This window comes from Eleutherodactylus coqui, chromosome 5 (assembly GCF_035609145.1).
Source record: "Eleutherodactylus coqui strain aEleCoq1 chromosome 5, aEleCoq1.hap1, whole genome shotgun sequence".
Classification (NCBI taxonomy): domain Eukaryota; kingdom Metazoa; phylum Chordata; class Amphibia; order Anura; family Eleutherodactylidae; genus Eleutherodactylus; species Eleutherodactylus coqui.
Genome location: NC_089841.1, coordinates 267,310,461 through 267,327,813, shown reverse-complemented (window position 1 = coordinate 267,327,813; position 17,353 = coordinate 267,310,461). Strand labels below are relative to the sequence as shown.

At 51.2% G+C, this 17,353-nt stretch overlaps 1 protein-coding gene across 1 annotated transcript in view; it reads left to right on the top strand.

Annotated features, from left to right (window-relative positions):
• The first annotated feature begins 14,039 nt into the window (after positions 1–14,039).
• AP3D1 (adaptor related protein complex 3 subunit delta 1) overlaps positions 14,040–17,353 on the top strand; it is an 84,525-nt gene continuing 81,211 nt past the window's right edge. Inside the window, exon 1 of the mRNA XM_066604648.1 lies at positions 14,040–14,223. Within this exon, the coding sequence (XP_066460745.1) occupies positions 14,128–14,223 (96 nt within the window). The 5' untranslated portion in view covers positions 14,040–14,127. The remainder of the gene's footprint in view (positions 14,224–17,353) is intronic.

Below are 17,353 nucleotides of genomic sequence, written 5' to 3'. Positions count from 1 at the left end.
CTATTATACCCAGGACTGCAACAAGGGGCACTCTAATAACTATGTATAATATAACATGATTACAATATAATGTGATGTCAGTTTGGATTGGCTGATCCCACGCCACTTTCATGACAGGGGTCACTCCACCAGTCAGTTGAAATTTCGCGTAATTGATGGAATGCCCCAGACATCAGAGGTGATAGGGTTCGGGCCTTAAAAGTAAAGAGCTTCGCTGGATTTTTCCACTTGACACCTTAAGTCCAAGAGGGTTAAATTGTGAATACAATGTTTCTCAATCCTTGTAATCGTCTGTATCTGATGTATTACTGTACGCATTCTTTCTATACTATTTTATGAATTGTATGTTTTATTACAGATTGGATCTGTGTTACGATCGTGTGGGCAGGCAAAGCACGGGACCCACAGGATCGTGACCAAAGAGGAGTGGATGCACACACACCGGTTGCAGTCAACTGACCCTGTGCTACAAGGAGGAATGAGAGTGGCCCTACCTGAGCGGGGACATTGCCCCAATAAGGGCAGCCCAGCGGTCTTCGGATCTGGGCCCTAGCTGATCCTAGGAGCCACGCACCAGAACAGGATGCATTCACATGCCACATGACAGACCCAGAATAAACTGCATACAACATGCAACCACTAGTAACAGATTGGAAGCTGAATATAAATACCAGGTATTGGTTGATATTTTGTACAAGATGTTGAAAGCTAGCAGGCCACTTCACAGCTCCTGGTTATACTGCTAGCCCCTACACTAACCAGGAGTCCAGCAGAACCGGACACCGTTCACACCGCACGCTGCAACAGGACACAACACAGATTGCAGGACACACAGCAAGCTAACACAAAACTGACAGAATTTAAACGTACAAACGGACATAAACCAGATCACACTGCAAACTTCACCAGACAAGCATTCATGACTGCTCACCTCAGTGGCCATGCAGTGACTGACCAGGGGCTGGGTTTATATGTGAGCACAGATCCAGGGGATTGGCTAGCAGAAAGTACCACACCCAGCCAGCTCAATCATTAACCCTGAGAGTGCTGTGCTGCTGGAATCACAATAGTATAATATGTCTCAGCAGCACACGTAACAGTACCTCCCCTTTAAAAAAGGGGACTCTGGACCCTTTAAGCATAACCAAAAAAATGGATTATACCTACCTGATAATCAGGTTTCCAGGAGTCTCCACGACAGCACCAATTGAGATTGCCTCCTCCTGATAGGACAGGAACACACTGAGAGGTTAAAAGCTCCCCCCCTTCCCTCAGTGGATTCTAACGAGTTGCCGGGGTAGGAGCTCAACTTAAATTTCTTCCCTTAACCGGGGTTTTTTGTTGATTATAAAATTATATTATATATTTATTTTTTATATTATATTCTATAGTTTCTTTTCTATCCATTTAGGGAGGGGGGAGGTACGAGTGCTGTCGTGGAGACTCCTGGAAACCTGATTATCAGGTAGGTATAATCCATTTTTTCCCCCAGTCGTTTCCACGACAGCACCAATTGAGACGTACCAACTAAAGTTTATTAGGGTGGGATTGCTGCCGAGAGGACTTTGCGGCTGAAGGCCATGTCCTCGTCCTGCTGCACTTTTACCCTATAATGTTTAATGAACGTGTGGGTTTTTTTCCAGACTGCGGCCCTGCATATCTGCTCGACCGAAGCTGAGCTATGTTCGGACCATGAGGATGCTACTGCCCTTGTAGAATGGGTTTTAAGAGCTAAGGGGATTTCCTTCCCGAGGGCCTTATAGGACTCTATAATGGCCAGGCGGATCCACCTGGCTATGGAGTTTTTTGCCGCTTTGTTCCTTTTATTTGGGCCACTGAACTGGACGAACAGGTTATCGTCCCATCTCCAGTGGCTTGTCGCATCTATGTAGCCTAGGACTGCTCTCCTGACGTCCAGGCAGCTTAGGAATTTTTCTTCCTCGTTTTTAGGTTTGCTAAAAAATGAGGGAATTATTACATCCTGGGACCTATGAAAATGTGATACCACCTTTGGCATGAAGGCAGGGTCCGTTTTAAATACTAATTTGGAGTCCGAGAGTTTTAGAAATGGGTGGCGAATGGACAAAGCCTGAAGCTCGCTAACCCTCCTCGCAGACGTGATGGCTACTAGAAAAACGGGCTTGATCGTAAGCATTTTTATCGGTAGTGCTTCGATCGGCTCGAATGGTTCCGCTGACATGGCCCTTAGAACCCAATTAAGGTTCCAGTCTGGAACAAGTTTTATGGGTCTAGGTCGTAGTCTAGCTGCTACTGTCAGGAACCTGTTGACTCATCTATTGTCCACGAACTTTGTGTCGCATATGGCGCTAAGGGCTGCGACCTGGACCTTCAGGGTACTTGGAGAGAGGCCCATCTGTAGGCCCTCCTGCAAGAATTCTAAGATCAAAGGGATGCTCGGGATAGAATCCCCGCAATCCCTTCCCTGTCTCCATGAGGAGAACCTTCTCCAAACCTTCTGGTAGATAAGGTGGGTCGTCTTTTTTCTGCTGGACATTAACGTTTCTACCACTCTTTGTGAGAATCCCTTCCCCCTTAGTGAGGATTCCTCAAGAGCCATGCTGTTAAGTGGAGTCTGTCTAAGCCCGGGCGGTTCAGTGGCCCCTGTGATAGCAGATCTGTCCAGGTCGGAAAGGTGACTGGGTCCTGGACACTCAATGTTGTCAGAAGACCGAACCAACTTCTCTTGGGCCAGAAGGGGGGGGGGGGGTCACCAGGATTAGCGTGCATACCTGTGTTCTGAAATGTTGTAAGACCCTGGGGATCAGCGGTATTGGAGGAAACGCGTAGGATAGCCCCTTTCCCCAGTCCTGGCCTAGGGCGTCTATTGCTGTAGGATGATCTCCTGGCCGGAGGGAGAAGAAATTGCCTACTTTGGCGTTCTCCCTGGTTGCAAATAGGTCCAATTGTGGGGACCCCCACCGGTTGGTCAGGATTCTGAATGCCTCCAGGGAGAGAGACCATTCTCCTGGGTCTATCTGCCTCCTGCTGAGGAAGTCCGCTTTTTGGTTTAGCGTCCCTTTTAAGTGTGTTGCTGTGATCGAAAGGATCCGGCCCTCTGCCCAGTGGAAGATTTTCTGCGAAATGTTTTGCAGGGCAGGAGACCTTGTGCCCCCCTGGTGCCGAATATGGGCGACCGTGGTGGTATTGTCCGACCGTATCTTTATATGCTGGTTCCGTAGCGAGTTTCCTAACTGCTGTAGGACCCGCCATACGGCCTGTAGCTCTCTGTAATTGGAGGATTGTTCTTTTATCCTTTGGGACCATGGGCCCTGAAAGAACTGGTTCCCCACATGCGCTCCCCATCCCCAGGCGCTTGCGTCCCTTGTGATGTGCGTGGCTGGGTTTTGTAGCCAATAAACCCCTTCCTGCAGGTTCGCTGGGGATGTCCACCAACGCAGGGATGTTTTCACTGTGTTTGGGATATACATTTTTGTCCCTAGCGAGGACTGCTTTTTGTCCCATGTGGATAGGACGGAGGCCTGTAGAGCTCTGGTGTGAGCCTGGGCCCATGCTACTCCGGGAATGCATGACGTTAGGCTTCCAAGGAGAGACATGGCTTCCCGAATTTTGCATGATCGTTTCTGTAGGAAGGATCTGACCAGCCTTTGGATTTTTTTGATTTTTTCCTCGGGCAGGCAGGAGCATTGTAATTCTGAGTTGAGCGTTATGCCCAAAAACGTCTTCTTCCTGTTGGGGTCTAAGCTGGATTTTTCCCAGTTTATGATCCATCCTAGAGACTGGAGGAGTTCTAGCACTATCTCTAGGTGCTTCGTTAGTAGTTTCCTGGACTCTGCTATTATTAAAATATCATCCAGGTAGGGTATTATTAGGATCGACTTTTTCCTCAGGTAGACAGCTACCTCTGCCATAATTTTGGTAAAAATTCTGGGTGCTGAGGAGATCCCAAAAGGCAGGCATCTGAATTGGTGGTGCTCTATTCCTTTGCCCATATCCACTGCGAACCTTAGGTATCTTTGGGACCCCTCGTGGATCGGTACGTGGAAATAAGCGTCCTTCAGATCGATGGATGCCATGTAGGCCCCTTTGGGAATCAACTTTATCGTTGAAGAGATGGACTCCATTTTGAATTTTCTGTACTTAACACAGGTGTTCAAAGGCTTCAGACTCACTATCATCCGCTGTTTCCCGCAGGGTTTTCTTACTAGGAAGAGCCTGGAATAATGGCCCTGAGTTTCCTCGTTTTGCGGTACGGGGGATATTGCGTTTAGATGTTGCAGGTCCCGAACGCTCTGCCTTAGTAAGTGTAACTGTTGTCCTGAGCCTCCTGTGATAATGAATTTCCTTCTGGGGAGGGACACCAGTTCTATCCGGTATCCCTGCTGTAGGATCTTTGGGATCCATGGGCCTTCGCAAATTGCGGCCCATTGGTCCACAAAGTTCCCCCGCCTTGCCCCTATGGAGCTGGCGTCAGGGTCTCTGCTTGGGCTCCCCCTGGTGGGGATTAAAGAGGATATTTCTCCCTCTGCCCCCCTTGGGGTAACTCCAGCGGCCTGTCTTGCCCTTGCCTCGATAGGCCTCGGGCTGTTGCCCTGGGGTTCGGAAGAAGGTCTTCCCTCTCTGCGACTTTTCTTCCGGGAATCCCTTCTTTTTGTCGGCCGCCTTCTCCAGGATTTTGTCGAGGTCTGGTCCGAACAAAAACTGACCGTAGAACGGGAGGGCGCATAGTTTATTTTTTGAGGCTAGGTCGCCTGACCATGATTTCAGCCATAGTACTCTTCTGGCTGAGTTAGATCGGGCTGTAGCTTTTGCCGAGAGTTTAACCGTTTCGGCCGCGGCATCCGCTAGGAAATTTGTTGCCATATGCAGGATAGGTAGGGAATTTAGGATCTGTTCCCTCGGCGTCTTATTGGTTAGGTGTAGCTCCAGCTGCTCTAGCCATACCCCCAGAGTGCGCGCCACGCAAGTGGCTGCGATCCCTGGCCTAAGTATGTTTGCCGCTGCCACCTATGATTTTTTTAGAAGGCCTTCGGCTTTGCGATCCATGGGATCTTTTAATTGTGCGGCGTCCTCAAAGGGCAGGCTCGTCCTCCTAGGTACTTTGGCCACTGGGACGTCTACCTTGGGTATCTCTTCCCAGCTTGCGCAAACTTCCTCCTCGAATGGGTACCTTCTTTTTACCCCTCTAGCGGAGAAGGAACCTGCGTCTGGTTTCTTCCACTCCTTTTGGATAATTTTAATGATGTTTTTGTGGACAGGGAAGGTATGTTTACGCCTCTCCCCTAGTCCCACGAATATCTCATCTTGCAGGGTGCGTGGTTCTCTGGGCTCTTTCATTTTTAATGTAGCCCTGACTGACTTAATCAATTCTGTTAAGTCGTCCTGATGGAAAAGGTATCTTTTGTAGTCCTCATCGTCTAAGGACTCCTCGGCCGCCTGTTCCTCTTGCTCCGATCCGATAGAACTCTCGGAGTCGGAAGGCTCGTCGGGAACATACACCTTTTTCTGGCGTTTCTCTGGCGGCGCCAGCTGTGACGTTAGGGCTGATCGAACCTCCTCCTTCACCAGCTTCCTAACGTCATCCATGAATCCCCCCCGATTCCTCTTTGACTAGCCTAGCTACGCATGCCTTGCATAGAGGCCTCTGGTACGTAGCTGGCAGTCTCGTCCCACACTCCACGCATTTTTTGGGTTTTGTTCTGGGGGGGGATTTTGCGGGTAAATATACAATTTTTCCCATACAATACATTGGATTTTGCATTTTGTATTTTTTGCCGCACTGGCTACTTACGGCCGCTGAGGCTTCAGCTATCTCTGGGGCTTGAGCACTCATTACTGTACCGGTGCTGCAGACACCCTGCGACCTGTAGTGCTGGTCCACCTTCTGGCTTCTCTCAGGTTCCTTATTTTGAATTTTCGCGCTCCTGCGCTAAGCCCCGCCCCCTCCGTGCGGCTCCTGATTCGAGCGTGATGACGTCACCACGCTGGACACGTGACGCGACGCCCTGCCCCCCCGCCGTCAAAGGGCTTCCTGGAGCGCCGCGCTGTGACTATACAAGGAGGAGGAGGGGGACTGAGGCTCCCGCTTTGTACCCCCCATGGGCCGCCGCGGGAGGAACCTGGCCCGGGGGTTACCACCCCATGTGGCGTCCCGGGAGTCGTCTGGCTGGGAAGGGAGGACAGGCTGACCCACTGCCCTCCGATCCGCCCGTGAGTATACTTTGGCTGGCTTCTCCACCAGCCCCTCTCAGAGATCCTGCCTCCTGGCAGGACAGGAAGACACTGAGGAAAGTGGGGAAGGGGGGGGAGCTTTTAACCTCTCAGTGTGTTCCTGTCCTATCAGGAGGAGGCAATCTCAATTGGTGCTGTCGTGGAGACGACTGGGGGAAAGAAAATTATGCAACTCCTTCAAACCGCGCACGTGTACAGGATTTATCTAAAAAGGACCTGACACCAAGGCAAAGATGACAAAATGGGAGAGAGTAAGGGAATAACTAAGCAGGACCACTGCGCCTTATACCAAAAGGCCACCGAACAGTAGCCTACATAGAATATGCACAATCCAGAGGGAAAGATGGCTACCCCCCCTACTGACATAGCGTGAACAGAACTTATCACTACAGCCTGATGCGGACGCCAGCCTGTCAGCAGGAGAAGGAAGTACACCCTGGTACCTCCCGCACAGGGGTCTACAACAAATTACGTCCGCATGGCGCACCTCGCCACAAAACGGACACTGGAACAGGAATACAGGCTGAGATGGAACTCAGACACAACATGCATGCCACCAAAGTTGTATGGAGCCACCACAGCCACCGTACAAGGGGAAGGACTGCCAGCACACTTATCTGGCCCATAAGGAAAATCGTGGCCGGCGTCACCAGCTCGCACCACGCACACAAAATCAGATGTTCGGAGGCCGCACCTGCCAAGGGAAAGGAGAAACCTGCGAGTGGCTACACTTGCACGGTCACCGTACCGCACCAACTGAGTGCACCACCCCAGAACGCCAGGAAGGGAAGGAACAGCAAGTGTCTAAACCATCTGCGGGGAAGTACGGGGAAACTTGCTCCAACAACTGCATGCAACAGACACTACAACACAATGTGTCTAACATACATATGAACACCAACATACTCAGAACATGACTATCCACACCTGATGTCTGGCCACCTGCACATACACTGGACTAGTCACTGTTCACACACAACATATAATAACATACCAATCAACATAGCTAACATAACATAACATACATAACATAGATGTTGAACAACATATAACACATAATGCATACCAACATAATCCACACCTGAACATAAGGCATGCACCCACCTTTTGTAAGTGGGGGGGCATTATGTTACGATCGTGTGGGCAGGCAAAGCACGGGACCCACATGATCGTGACCAAAGAGGAGTGGATGCACACACACCGGTTGCAGTCAACTGACCCTGTACTACAAGGAGGAATGAGAGTGGCCCTACCTGAGCGGGGACATTGCCCCAATAAGGGCAGCCCAGCGGTCTTCGGATCTGGGCCCTAGCTGATCCTAGGAGCCACGCACCAGAACAGGATAAATTCACATGCCACATGACAGACCCAGAATACACTACATACAACATGCAACCACTAGTAACAGATTGGAAGCTGAATATAAATACCAGGTATTGGTTGATATTTTGTACAAGATGTTGAAAGCTAGCAGGCCACTTCACAGCTCCTGGTTATACTGCTAGCCCCTACACTAACCAGGAGTCCAGCAGAACCGGACACCGTTCACACCGCACGCTGCAACAGGACAGGACACAGATTGCAGGACACACAGCAAACTAACACAAAACTGACAGAATTTAAACGTACAAACGGACATAAACCAGATCACACTGCAAACTTCACCAGACAAGCATTCATGACTGCTCACCTTAGTGGCCATGCAGTGACTGACCAGGGGCTGGGTTTATATGTGAGCACAGATCCAGGGGATTGGCTAGCAGAAAGTACCACACCCAGCAAGCTCAATCATTAACCCTGAGAGTGCTGTGCTGCTGGAATCACAAAAGTACAATATGTCTCAGCAGCACACGTAACAATCTGGTCTTGTCGTGTCGGTGGTCTCGTCTCTCTCTTTATTTACCCCCTTATGATGTGTATTGATTGCATTATTTTTGTAAAACCCAATAAAACACGGTTGTCAGCATTACTAACAGTGGAATACTCCATTACTGGGGCAATAATACAATGTAAGGGCTATAGCAATATTGCATTAACATGGGATACTGATCTGTAATTATGCGGATGAAGTTGTATCTACATCGATAGTTGTAAGTGATGGCAAGTTCAGCAGCCCCATTTGGGGAGAATCTTTGGCTCTGCGCATGCGCAGTATTCCAATGGAGAGCTTATATTGGCTGTCGCTTTGAAGTGGAACGCATCGTGCACCGCATTCTTCTACGCATACGCAGGCGGGGATCTTAGTCGTTACATTGCAGTATCTCATATAGGACGACTCGCTAGCGTAATGCATTGTGGGATGACGCGCGTGCGCACTAGCGATGTATGGACGCTGTGATGGTGCTGACGGACGCCATGACAATTCCTGATCCAGGTGGCTCTCACTATGGAAGGTGCGGACACCTTGTTTACATACTGCATTGTGATTTGTTATCTCTGATTGTTCTATAAGGTGTCTATGTGTGCCATGATTTTATACTTGGAAAAAGACTCACTTGAGTCGAAACGTTGTAAGTTTTTTTTTACGTTTGGAGGAATAAAGGAAGTATTTTACCAGCACCCTGCATGCTGTCACCTCTGCTCTATTGCTCCACTCATACTAGTCTTATACTTCTTGATCTAAACAGAAAGCTTTGCAGCGGTCATCTTACTGACATCACATTATATTGTAATCATGTTATATTATACATAGTTATTACAGCGCCCCCTTGTTACAGTCCTGGGTATACACAGATCATGGGAGAAATTTCAAGCTGTCACCTCTACTCTATTGTTCTATGTGATGAAGTGGGTCTTTTTTTGGATCAGACCTGTTAACCCCTTAATGACACGGCCTATTTTGGCGTTGAGGACCAAGCGCTTTTTTTGGTATTTTTCCATCTCCATTTTTCAAAAGCCATAACTTTTTTATTTTTCCGTCAATGCGGCCGTATAAGGGCTTGTTTTTTGCGTGGCGATCTGTAGTTTTTATCGGTGCCACTTTTGGGTACATAGACAATATCGTAAAAGTTTTTAATTTTTTTTTTATGATAACAGGGAGAGAAAACGCATCAATTCTGCCATAGATTTCTTTTTCTTTTTTTTTACAGCGTTAATCATGCAGCGTAAATGACGCACTAAATTTTTTCTGCGGGTCGGTACGGTAACAACGATACCAAAATTGTTATATTTTTTTTTAGGTTTTTACACTTTTTTGAGATAAAACCCCCTTTTTTTTTTAAATCTTTTTTTTCCTCTATAGCTGCATTCAAAGTCCTGTAACTTTTTTATTTTTCCATGGACAGAGCTCTATGAGGGCTTATTTTTTACGAGACGAGCTGTAGTTTTTATTGGTACCATTTTGGGGAATGTACGGCTTTTTTGATCACTTTTATTGCATTTTTTGGGAGTTTTTTAGCGTTGTTTTTTACGCTTTTTATCGTACAAAATAAAAAGTGTGTTCAACTGTTTGTACACTTCGTTACGGACGCGTCAATACCAAATATGTGGGGGTTTTAATTTTTTTCCCTTTTTTATGCTAATATTAGAAAAAGCATAAAAAAAGGGTTTTTTTTACATTTTTTTTAAACATTTTTCTTTTTTTTACACTTTTCTTTTCTTTTTTTTTACACTATTTGAGTCCCTCTGAGGGACTTGCAGCACTATGCCTATGATCGTTGTTATAAGGCATGGCAGAGCTACTGCTCTGCTATGCCTTATCGCTTATACAGCGATTATGGGCACAGGCAATACAGGACGCCAGTGTCTGGCGTCCTGTTGCCATGGCGACAGGCCGGGCTCTCGCGATGACATCGCGAGTTCCGGCCGGAGACACAGAGGGAGCGCGATCCCTCTGTGAACTCTTTCCCTGCTGCGATCTACTTAGATCGCGGCAGGGAAGGGGTTAACAGCTGGCAGCGCATCTCCGATGCCCCCCCGCTGTTGCAGCGGGACAGCGCTGGATCTTATGTGATCCCGCGCTATCTCCAGGACGTAATGGTACGCCCTGTTGCGGGAAGTACCAGGCTGCCAGGACGTACCGGTACGCCCTGGAGCGGGAAGGGGTTAAGGGGGCTTTGCATTCTTCACCTGTCCAGCCATATTTTGGCAACAAGTTGTGCTGTTGGCATCCCCTTGCATTTTCCTAGTATTAGGATTAGTGATCAGTGTGCAGGGAGGAGGAGGAGGAGAGCTGTGACTATAATGAATGGTGGGTCCTGTGTTATCTACATATAGGCGTCACCTCTCAGTGTAATCCCGCCTGTGATATTAGTGAGATGACTACTGCAAGGTTTTCTCTTCAGATCAGGTAGTATCAGACTATCCATTAACCGCACCCTCATACCCCACACAAGCAAAATTCTTTTAAAGATCATACAAAAACGCATTGCGACAATTGTTGGATGGGAACTGCCGGACCTACAAGCTGGCTTCTGCAGAGGACGTGGCACCAGAGACCAGATCGCGAACCTGTGCTGGATCATGGAGAAGACCCGACAGTATCATCAGGACGTCTACATGTGTTTCATTAACAGGGTTGTCCCGCGCCGAAACGGGTTTTTTTTTTTTTCAACAGCCCCCCCGTTCGGCGCGAGACAAACCCGATGCAGGGGTTAAAAAAGAACACTGCACAGCGCTTACCTGAATCCCCGCGCTCCGGTGACTTCTTACTTACCTGCTGAAGATGGCCGCCGGGATCTTCTCCCTCGGTGGACCGCAGGGCTTCTGTGCGGTCCATTGCCGATTCCAGCCTCCTGATTGGCTGGAATCGGCACGTGACGGGGCGGAGCTACCAGGAGCCGGTCTCCGGCACGAGCGGCCCCATTCAGAAAACAAGAAGACCAGACTGTGCAAGCGCGTCTAATCCGGCGATTAGATGCTGAAAATTAGACGGCTCCATGGAAACGGGGACGCCAGCAACGGAACAGGTAAGTGAAAAACTTCTGTATGGCTCATATTTAATGCACAATGTACATTACAAAGTGCATTAATATGGCCATACAGAAGTGTATAGACCCACTTGCTGCCGCGGGACAACCCCTTTAAATCTTGGACCGACTTGACTTCTTCTTTGTTACTTTTTATGGCGCGGGACAACCCCTTTAATCTTCCTTGGATCCAAAATCGATTGCAATGAGCAATCTGGACCCGAGATCAAAAGGCGGATTACACTGGTGGGAATGCAATGCAAGGAATGGAAAGATCTGGAAAAGCAAGGATATTAGTATTGCAAAAAAAACCAGACTGGTTAATGGATCGTCTTTCCATAAATACTTATTATGGTTGTGGAAGTTGGACGATCAGAAAAACAGACAGAAGGAAAATTGATGCGTTTGAACTCTGGGGCCGGAGGAGAATGCTGCGGATACCTCGGACCGCCATGACAACGAACAAGGTGGTGTTAGATCGCACCAAACTAAAATATCACTAGAGGCCAAAATCATCAAACAGCGGCTCTCTGCTTTTGGACAAGTGATGCGCGAACTCACTGGAAACAGGACTGATGCTCGGCAAAGTCAGTGGGAAGAGAAGATCGAGACGACAAAGAACCAGATGGCGAGATACAATCAGGGCCACCAACATGTCAATCATAGAACTGAAAGAAGCCGTGAGAGACAGGAATGCCTGGAGAACATTGATCCATGGAGTGATTGAAGGTTGGATGCGACTGAACAAATAATCAATCAATCAGTGCTAGTGGTCAGTGTGCAGGGAGGGGGGAGGAGGTGAGCTGTGACTATTGTGAATGGTGGATTCTGTGATATCTACATATAGGTGTCACCTTATAAGTGTAATCCTGCCTGTGATGTCAGTGAGATGATGGCTGCAAAGCTTTCTCTACATATCAGGAAGATGTGTAGTACAGACGGGCGACATGTAGTACAGACGGGCGACGTGTAGTACAGACGGGCGACGTGTAGTACAGACGGGCGACGTGTAGTACAGACGGGCGACGTGTAGTACAGACGGGCGATGTGTAGCAGAGACGGATGTCATGTAGTAGAGATGGGTTGAGTGCAGTACTGATGGGCGACGAGTAGTACAGATGGGTCACAGGTAGTAGAGACAGGTGAGGTGTAGTACAGACTGGTGACAGGTAGTACAGAAGGGTGAGGTGCAGTATAGAGGGGTGGCGGGCAGTACAGATGAGTGAGGTGCAGTATAGAGGGGTGACGGGCAGTGTGGACGGCTGACAGGTAGTACAGAAGGGTGAGGTGCAGTATGGACGTGTGGCGGGCAGTACAGATGAGTGAGGTGCAGTATAGAGGGGTGACGGGCAGTATGGACGGCTGACAGGTAGTACAGAGGGGTGAGGTGCAGTATAGAGGGGTGACGGGCAGTAGGGACGAGTGAGGTGCAGTATATAGGGGGGGTGACAGGTAGTACAGATGGGTGAGGTGCAATATAGAGGGGTGACGGGCAGTACGGACGGGTGAGGTGCAATATAGAGGGGTGACAGGCAGTACGGACGGGTGAGGTGCAATATAGAGGGGTGACAGGCAGTACGGACGGGTGAGGTGCAATATAGAGGGGTGACGGGCAGTATGGACGGCTGACAGGTAGTACAGAGGGGTGAGGTGCAGTATAGAGGGGTGACGGGCAGTATGGACGGGTGAGGTGCAATATAGAGGGGTGACAGGCAGTACGGACGGGTGAGGTGCAGTATAGAGGGGTGACAGGCAGTACGGACGGGTGAGGTGCAATATAGAGGGGTGACGGGCAGTATGGACGGCTGACAGGTAGTACAGAGGGGTGAGGTGCAGTATAGAGGGGTGACGGGCAGTATGGACGGGTGAGGTGCAATATAGAGGGGTGACAGGCAGTACGGACGGGTGAGGTGCAGTATATAGAGGGGTGACAGGCTGTACGGACGGGTGAGGTGCAGTATATAGAGGGGTGACAGGCAGTACGGACGGGTGAGGTGCAATATATAGAGGGGTGACAGGCAGTACGGACGAGTGAGGTGCAGTATATAGGGGGGGTGACAGGTAGTACAGATGGGTGAGGTGCAGTATATAGAGGGGTGACAGGCAGTACGGACGGGTGAGGTGCAGTATATAGGGGGGGGTGACGGGTAGTACAGAGGGGTGAGGTGCAATATAGAGGGGTGACAGGCAGTACGGACGAGTGAGGTGCAGTATATAGGGGGGGTGACGGGTAGTACAGAGGGGTGAGGTGCAGTATATAGAGGGGTGACAGGCAGTACGGACGGGTGAGGTGCAGTATATAGGGGGGGTGACGGGTAGTACAGATGGGTGAGGTACAATATAGAGGGGTGACAGGCAGTACGGACGGGTGAGGTGCAATATATAGGGGGGTGACAGGCAGTACGGACGAGTGAGGTGCAGTATATAGAGGGGTGACAGGCAGTACGGACGGGTGAGGTGCAGTATATAGAGGGGTGACAGGCAGTACGGACGAGTGAGGTGCAGTATATAGAGGGGTGACGGGCAGTACAGACAGGTGACGGTTAGTACAGAGGGGTGAGGTGTAGTATAGAGGGGTGACGGGCACTACAGAAGGGTGGGGTGCAGTATAGAGGGGTGAGGTGCAGTATAGAGGGGTGACGGGCAGTACAGAGGGGTGAGGTGTAGTATAGAGGGGTGACGGGCAGTATAGAGGGGTCACGGCAGTACGGACGAGTGAGGGGCAGTATAGCCGGGTGAGGTGCAGTATAGAGGGGTGAGGTGCAGTATAGCCGAGTGAGGTCACGTGATGCCGCGGCGGCCCTCAGCCTGACTGCACTGTGGAGTCAGCTGACTGGCGTCCTCACACGTCACCAGCCTCGGCCACACCCAGCCCTGGGCGGGACTACAGCGGCGCCTTACATCTAACCCCGCCCTCTCAGTCACGTGGGTCGGGCCTAGAATCAGCTGAGCTGCCGCCATTTTGTGTGTCCGATGACAGGAGAGTCCGGCGGGCAGAACAGCGGCGGACATGGCGCTCCGGATGGTGAAGGGTAGCATTGACCGCATCTTCGACAAGAACCTGCAGGACCTCGTGAGGGGCATCCGGAACCACAAGGAGGATGAGGTGACCGGCGGTGCGGGGGACCCCGTGATGTGGCGGCGGGGTTAGTGACCAGCAGGGGCCCCAGGGATGCCTCAGGGACCCCCGGCCACTTGGAGGAGTAGCTGCTCTCTACAGACGGCCCCCGCGGACTGCCAGCCTGCGTCCCTGTAGTAGAGCGCCCCCTGTGCCGTGCGGCCGTCACTACAAGCTCTGCTGCTCCCACTGATGAGGGCGGCTTGGAGGAGAGACTCCTCTGGGGGGCGGTGAGCTGTCAGCATTGGGGGTCCCGTCCCCCCCTCTCCCCCGGCGGAGTACAGGCCTCTAACATGGGGTAGATCAGCATGAACTACTGATGGTCCGTCTGTCCTCAGGATGGTCATGATCGGCGGGGTATTGCCCCCGGGGACCCCCACCTGTAAGCAGACAGCGCCCTTCCCAGTGCAGTGGCCAGCTTTGATATTGCAGCCAATGTTCGCACTGAAGCAAATGAGATCTTTGTAGTACCAAGCCTGTCCACTGCAGAGGGAACGGCGCTGTGTGCTGCCTGCAGAAATCAGCTCAGTACCAGCCAGCTTGGAAAGGATGATCTGCCGTGGAGCCCCACCCATCCTGAGGGCGGACCATGTATAGTTCAAATCTGGACCAACACTTTAAGGGCCGACGCCGCTTCACACGAAGATATTTATGCCCACTGTGTTTTTGTCCTGGATGCCCGCATGACTCATCGGGGCTGTTAACCCTTTAAATGCCACTGTCAATTCTGACCGGCATTTAAATCCCCCCCCGACCAATGTTTGGGGGTCCCATACGGCCCCCCGTGATGAGATTGCAGGGTGTCATGGCAGCCGGGGGCCTTCTGAAAAAAACCTGATCCAATCTGCATATGCAATTTGTATAACCCTTAATAAAGGGCTTTAGCCCCGCAGCGAGGGCCCGGTGCCGACCTCCGATGTCTGCGGGGGCCCGTAGTGGAGTCGGACGGAAGGCTGGGAGCCACTGCTTGGAGGGGAGAAGTAGAAGGCCCTGAGCCTGGAGAGGGGGTAGAAGCTGTGACTTGTGAGCAGTGAACCGTAAGTGAGGCCGGCCTCTGAAAAGACTTTAGGTGTGCACATCATTAGGGGTAGCGATCGCCTGCTGTGACGTACACGGACTACTCAGGAGGCTCAGCGCTGTTTGGCGTCCTTCAGCGCGTTGTACAGCGTTTACCAAACCTCCTCATTGCAACGGGTGATGCGGTGCGGCGAAACGCATGAAGATGGCGCTCCTAAATCACAATGTTAGAAATGTTGCTTTTGATCGCTAGTCTGCGAAGCCCCATGGAATGCAGGCGCTTTGTACAGCTTTTGCGCGGTGTTGGCCGCTGTAGGGAGCAGGGAGTCGGGCCGCCTCCACACCGAGGGTCCGCACCAGGGAGATAGAACCAGCTGTAGAGATGAGTGAGGCTGGGCGCGGATTCTGGAAGTGGAATCTGTTGGTGAGAGACGGCACAAAGTGGTACCCCCAGATGGAAGGGTGCGAGGCACCACCTGCAGTAACATCAGAAGTAGGCATATACTCTCCTCCCTGCTGCGTATCTACAGCTCCAGCCCGGTTTATGGGACATCGGAGGGGCTGCAGCCAATAACAGAGCTCGGTGAGAGGCGGGTATGTGACTACTGTTGAGCCGCCTGCCGACAGCCGGGTCGGATACTCGCAGCGGGACCCAACCCGAGCGTCTGCAGAGAGCAGTGGGTCACTCACCTGCTCCGGCTCTTTCATGTGCCGGCGGCCGGGGAGTGACGTTTCTGTGCTGGGCTCTGTAAGCCCCACACAGAAATGGAGCATGTCGCGATTTGTTTGCCGCGCAAGATTTTGCGAGGTCAAATCATGGCCGTTTGCTAACGCAAACCTATGGCAGCTTCCAAAGGCGGAAATTCCGCGAGAAATCCCGCCTGTCTGCAGGTGGCCGTACTGCGTGGGGCTTTGTACCCACATGATACAACTAATCCCGTTTAGGCCGGTTTCATGCGTTGAGAATCTCGCGCTTGTTTTGTGAGACCCGCATATATTGCACTAATATGGAGTCCTCTCTATACGCGAGCGGTGCGGTGTCCAGGGATGCGGTGTCCAGGGATGCGGTGTCCAGGGATGCGGCGTGTCCCATCTCTTTGTGTTCCTCGCGCATCGCCCTGTGTGCCGCGGGCGTCATGCCTCCTAGCTGTAAACAAAGGGAAATGCTTGCCGATCCTCTAATGCCCCTGAAAACCGCGCCAAGTGATCGCTCCTTCACAGAAGTGATGGGGGGCAGGATTGCGCGTGAAAACACATGTTGGTGAGTGCGGTATCGGGCGGCAGGTCGCACCTTCAGTGTGTAGGCAGCCGGAATAGGCATTGTTGCTGGACTGTTCTGTATCAGAGTATTGCGGGTATCGCTGAGAAGCCGTTACTGTGCTGATGGCCGGAACTCAAATCATCGCTCCCACGCCACTTTTATTTCTGCCTTCTTAAATGTTGCAGATGTGAGTTATTCCATGTGCCGTATGGCCTCTGGGTGGTCCTTACATACCCCGGCGGGTCCTCCGGGAGTTGGACAGTGTGCAGGGTCTGTCCTGTCGATGTGAGTTATTCCATGTGCCGTATGGCCTTTGGGTGGTCCTTACATACCCCGGCGGGCCCTCCGGGAGCCGGAGGACAGTGTGTAGGGTCTGTCCTGTTGATCTGAGTTATTCCATGTGCCGTATGGCCTCTGGGGGGTCCTTACATAACCCGGCGGACCCTCCTGGAGCCGGAGGACAGTTTGTAGGGTCTGTCCTGTGGATGTGAGTTATCCCATGTGCCGTATGGCCTCTGGGGGGTCCTTACCCCGGCGGACTCTCCGGGAGCCTGAGGACAGTGTGCAGGGACCATCCTGTGGATGTGAGTTATTCCATGTGCCGTATGGCCTCTGGGGGGTCCTTACATACCGCGGCGGACCCTCCTGGAGTTGGACAGTGTGCAGGGACCATCCTGTGGATGTGAGTTATTCCATGTGCCGTATGGCCTCTGGGGGGTCCTTACATACCGCGGCGGACCCTCCTGTAGTTGAAGGACAGTGTGCAGGGACCATCCTGTAGACTAGTGGTGTTCTTGGACCCATCGCTTACTTCGTGGTTTCGTGTCGGCCTCTAATTAT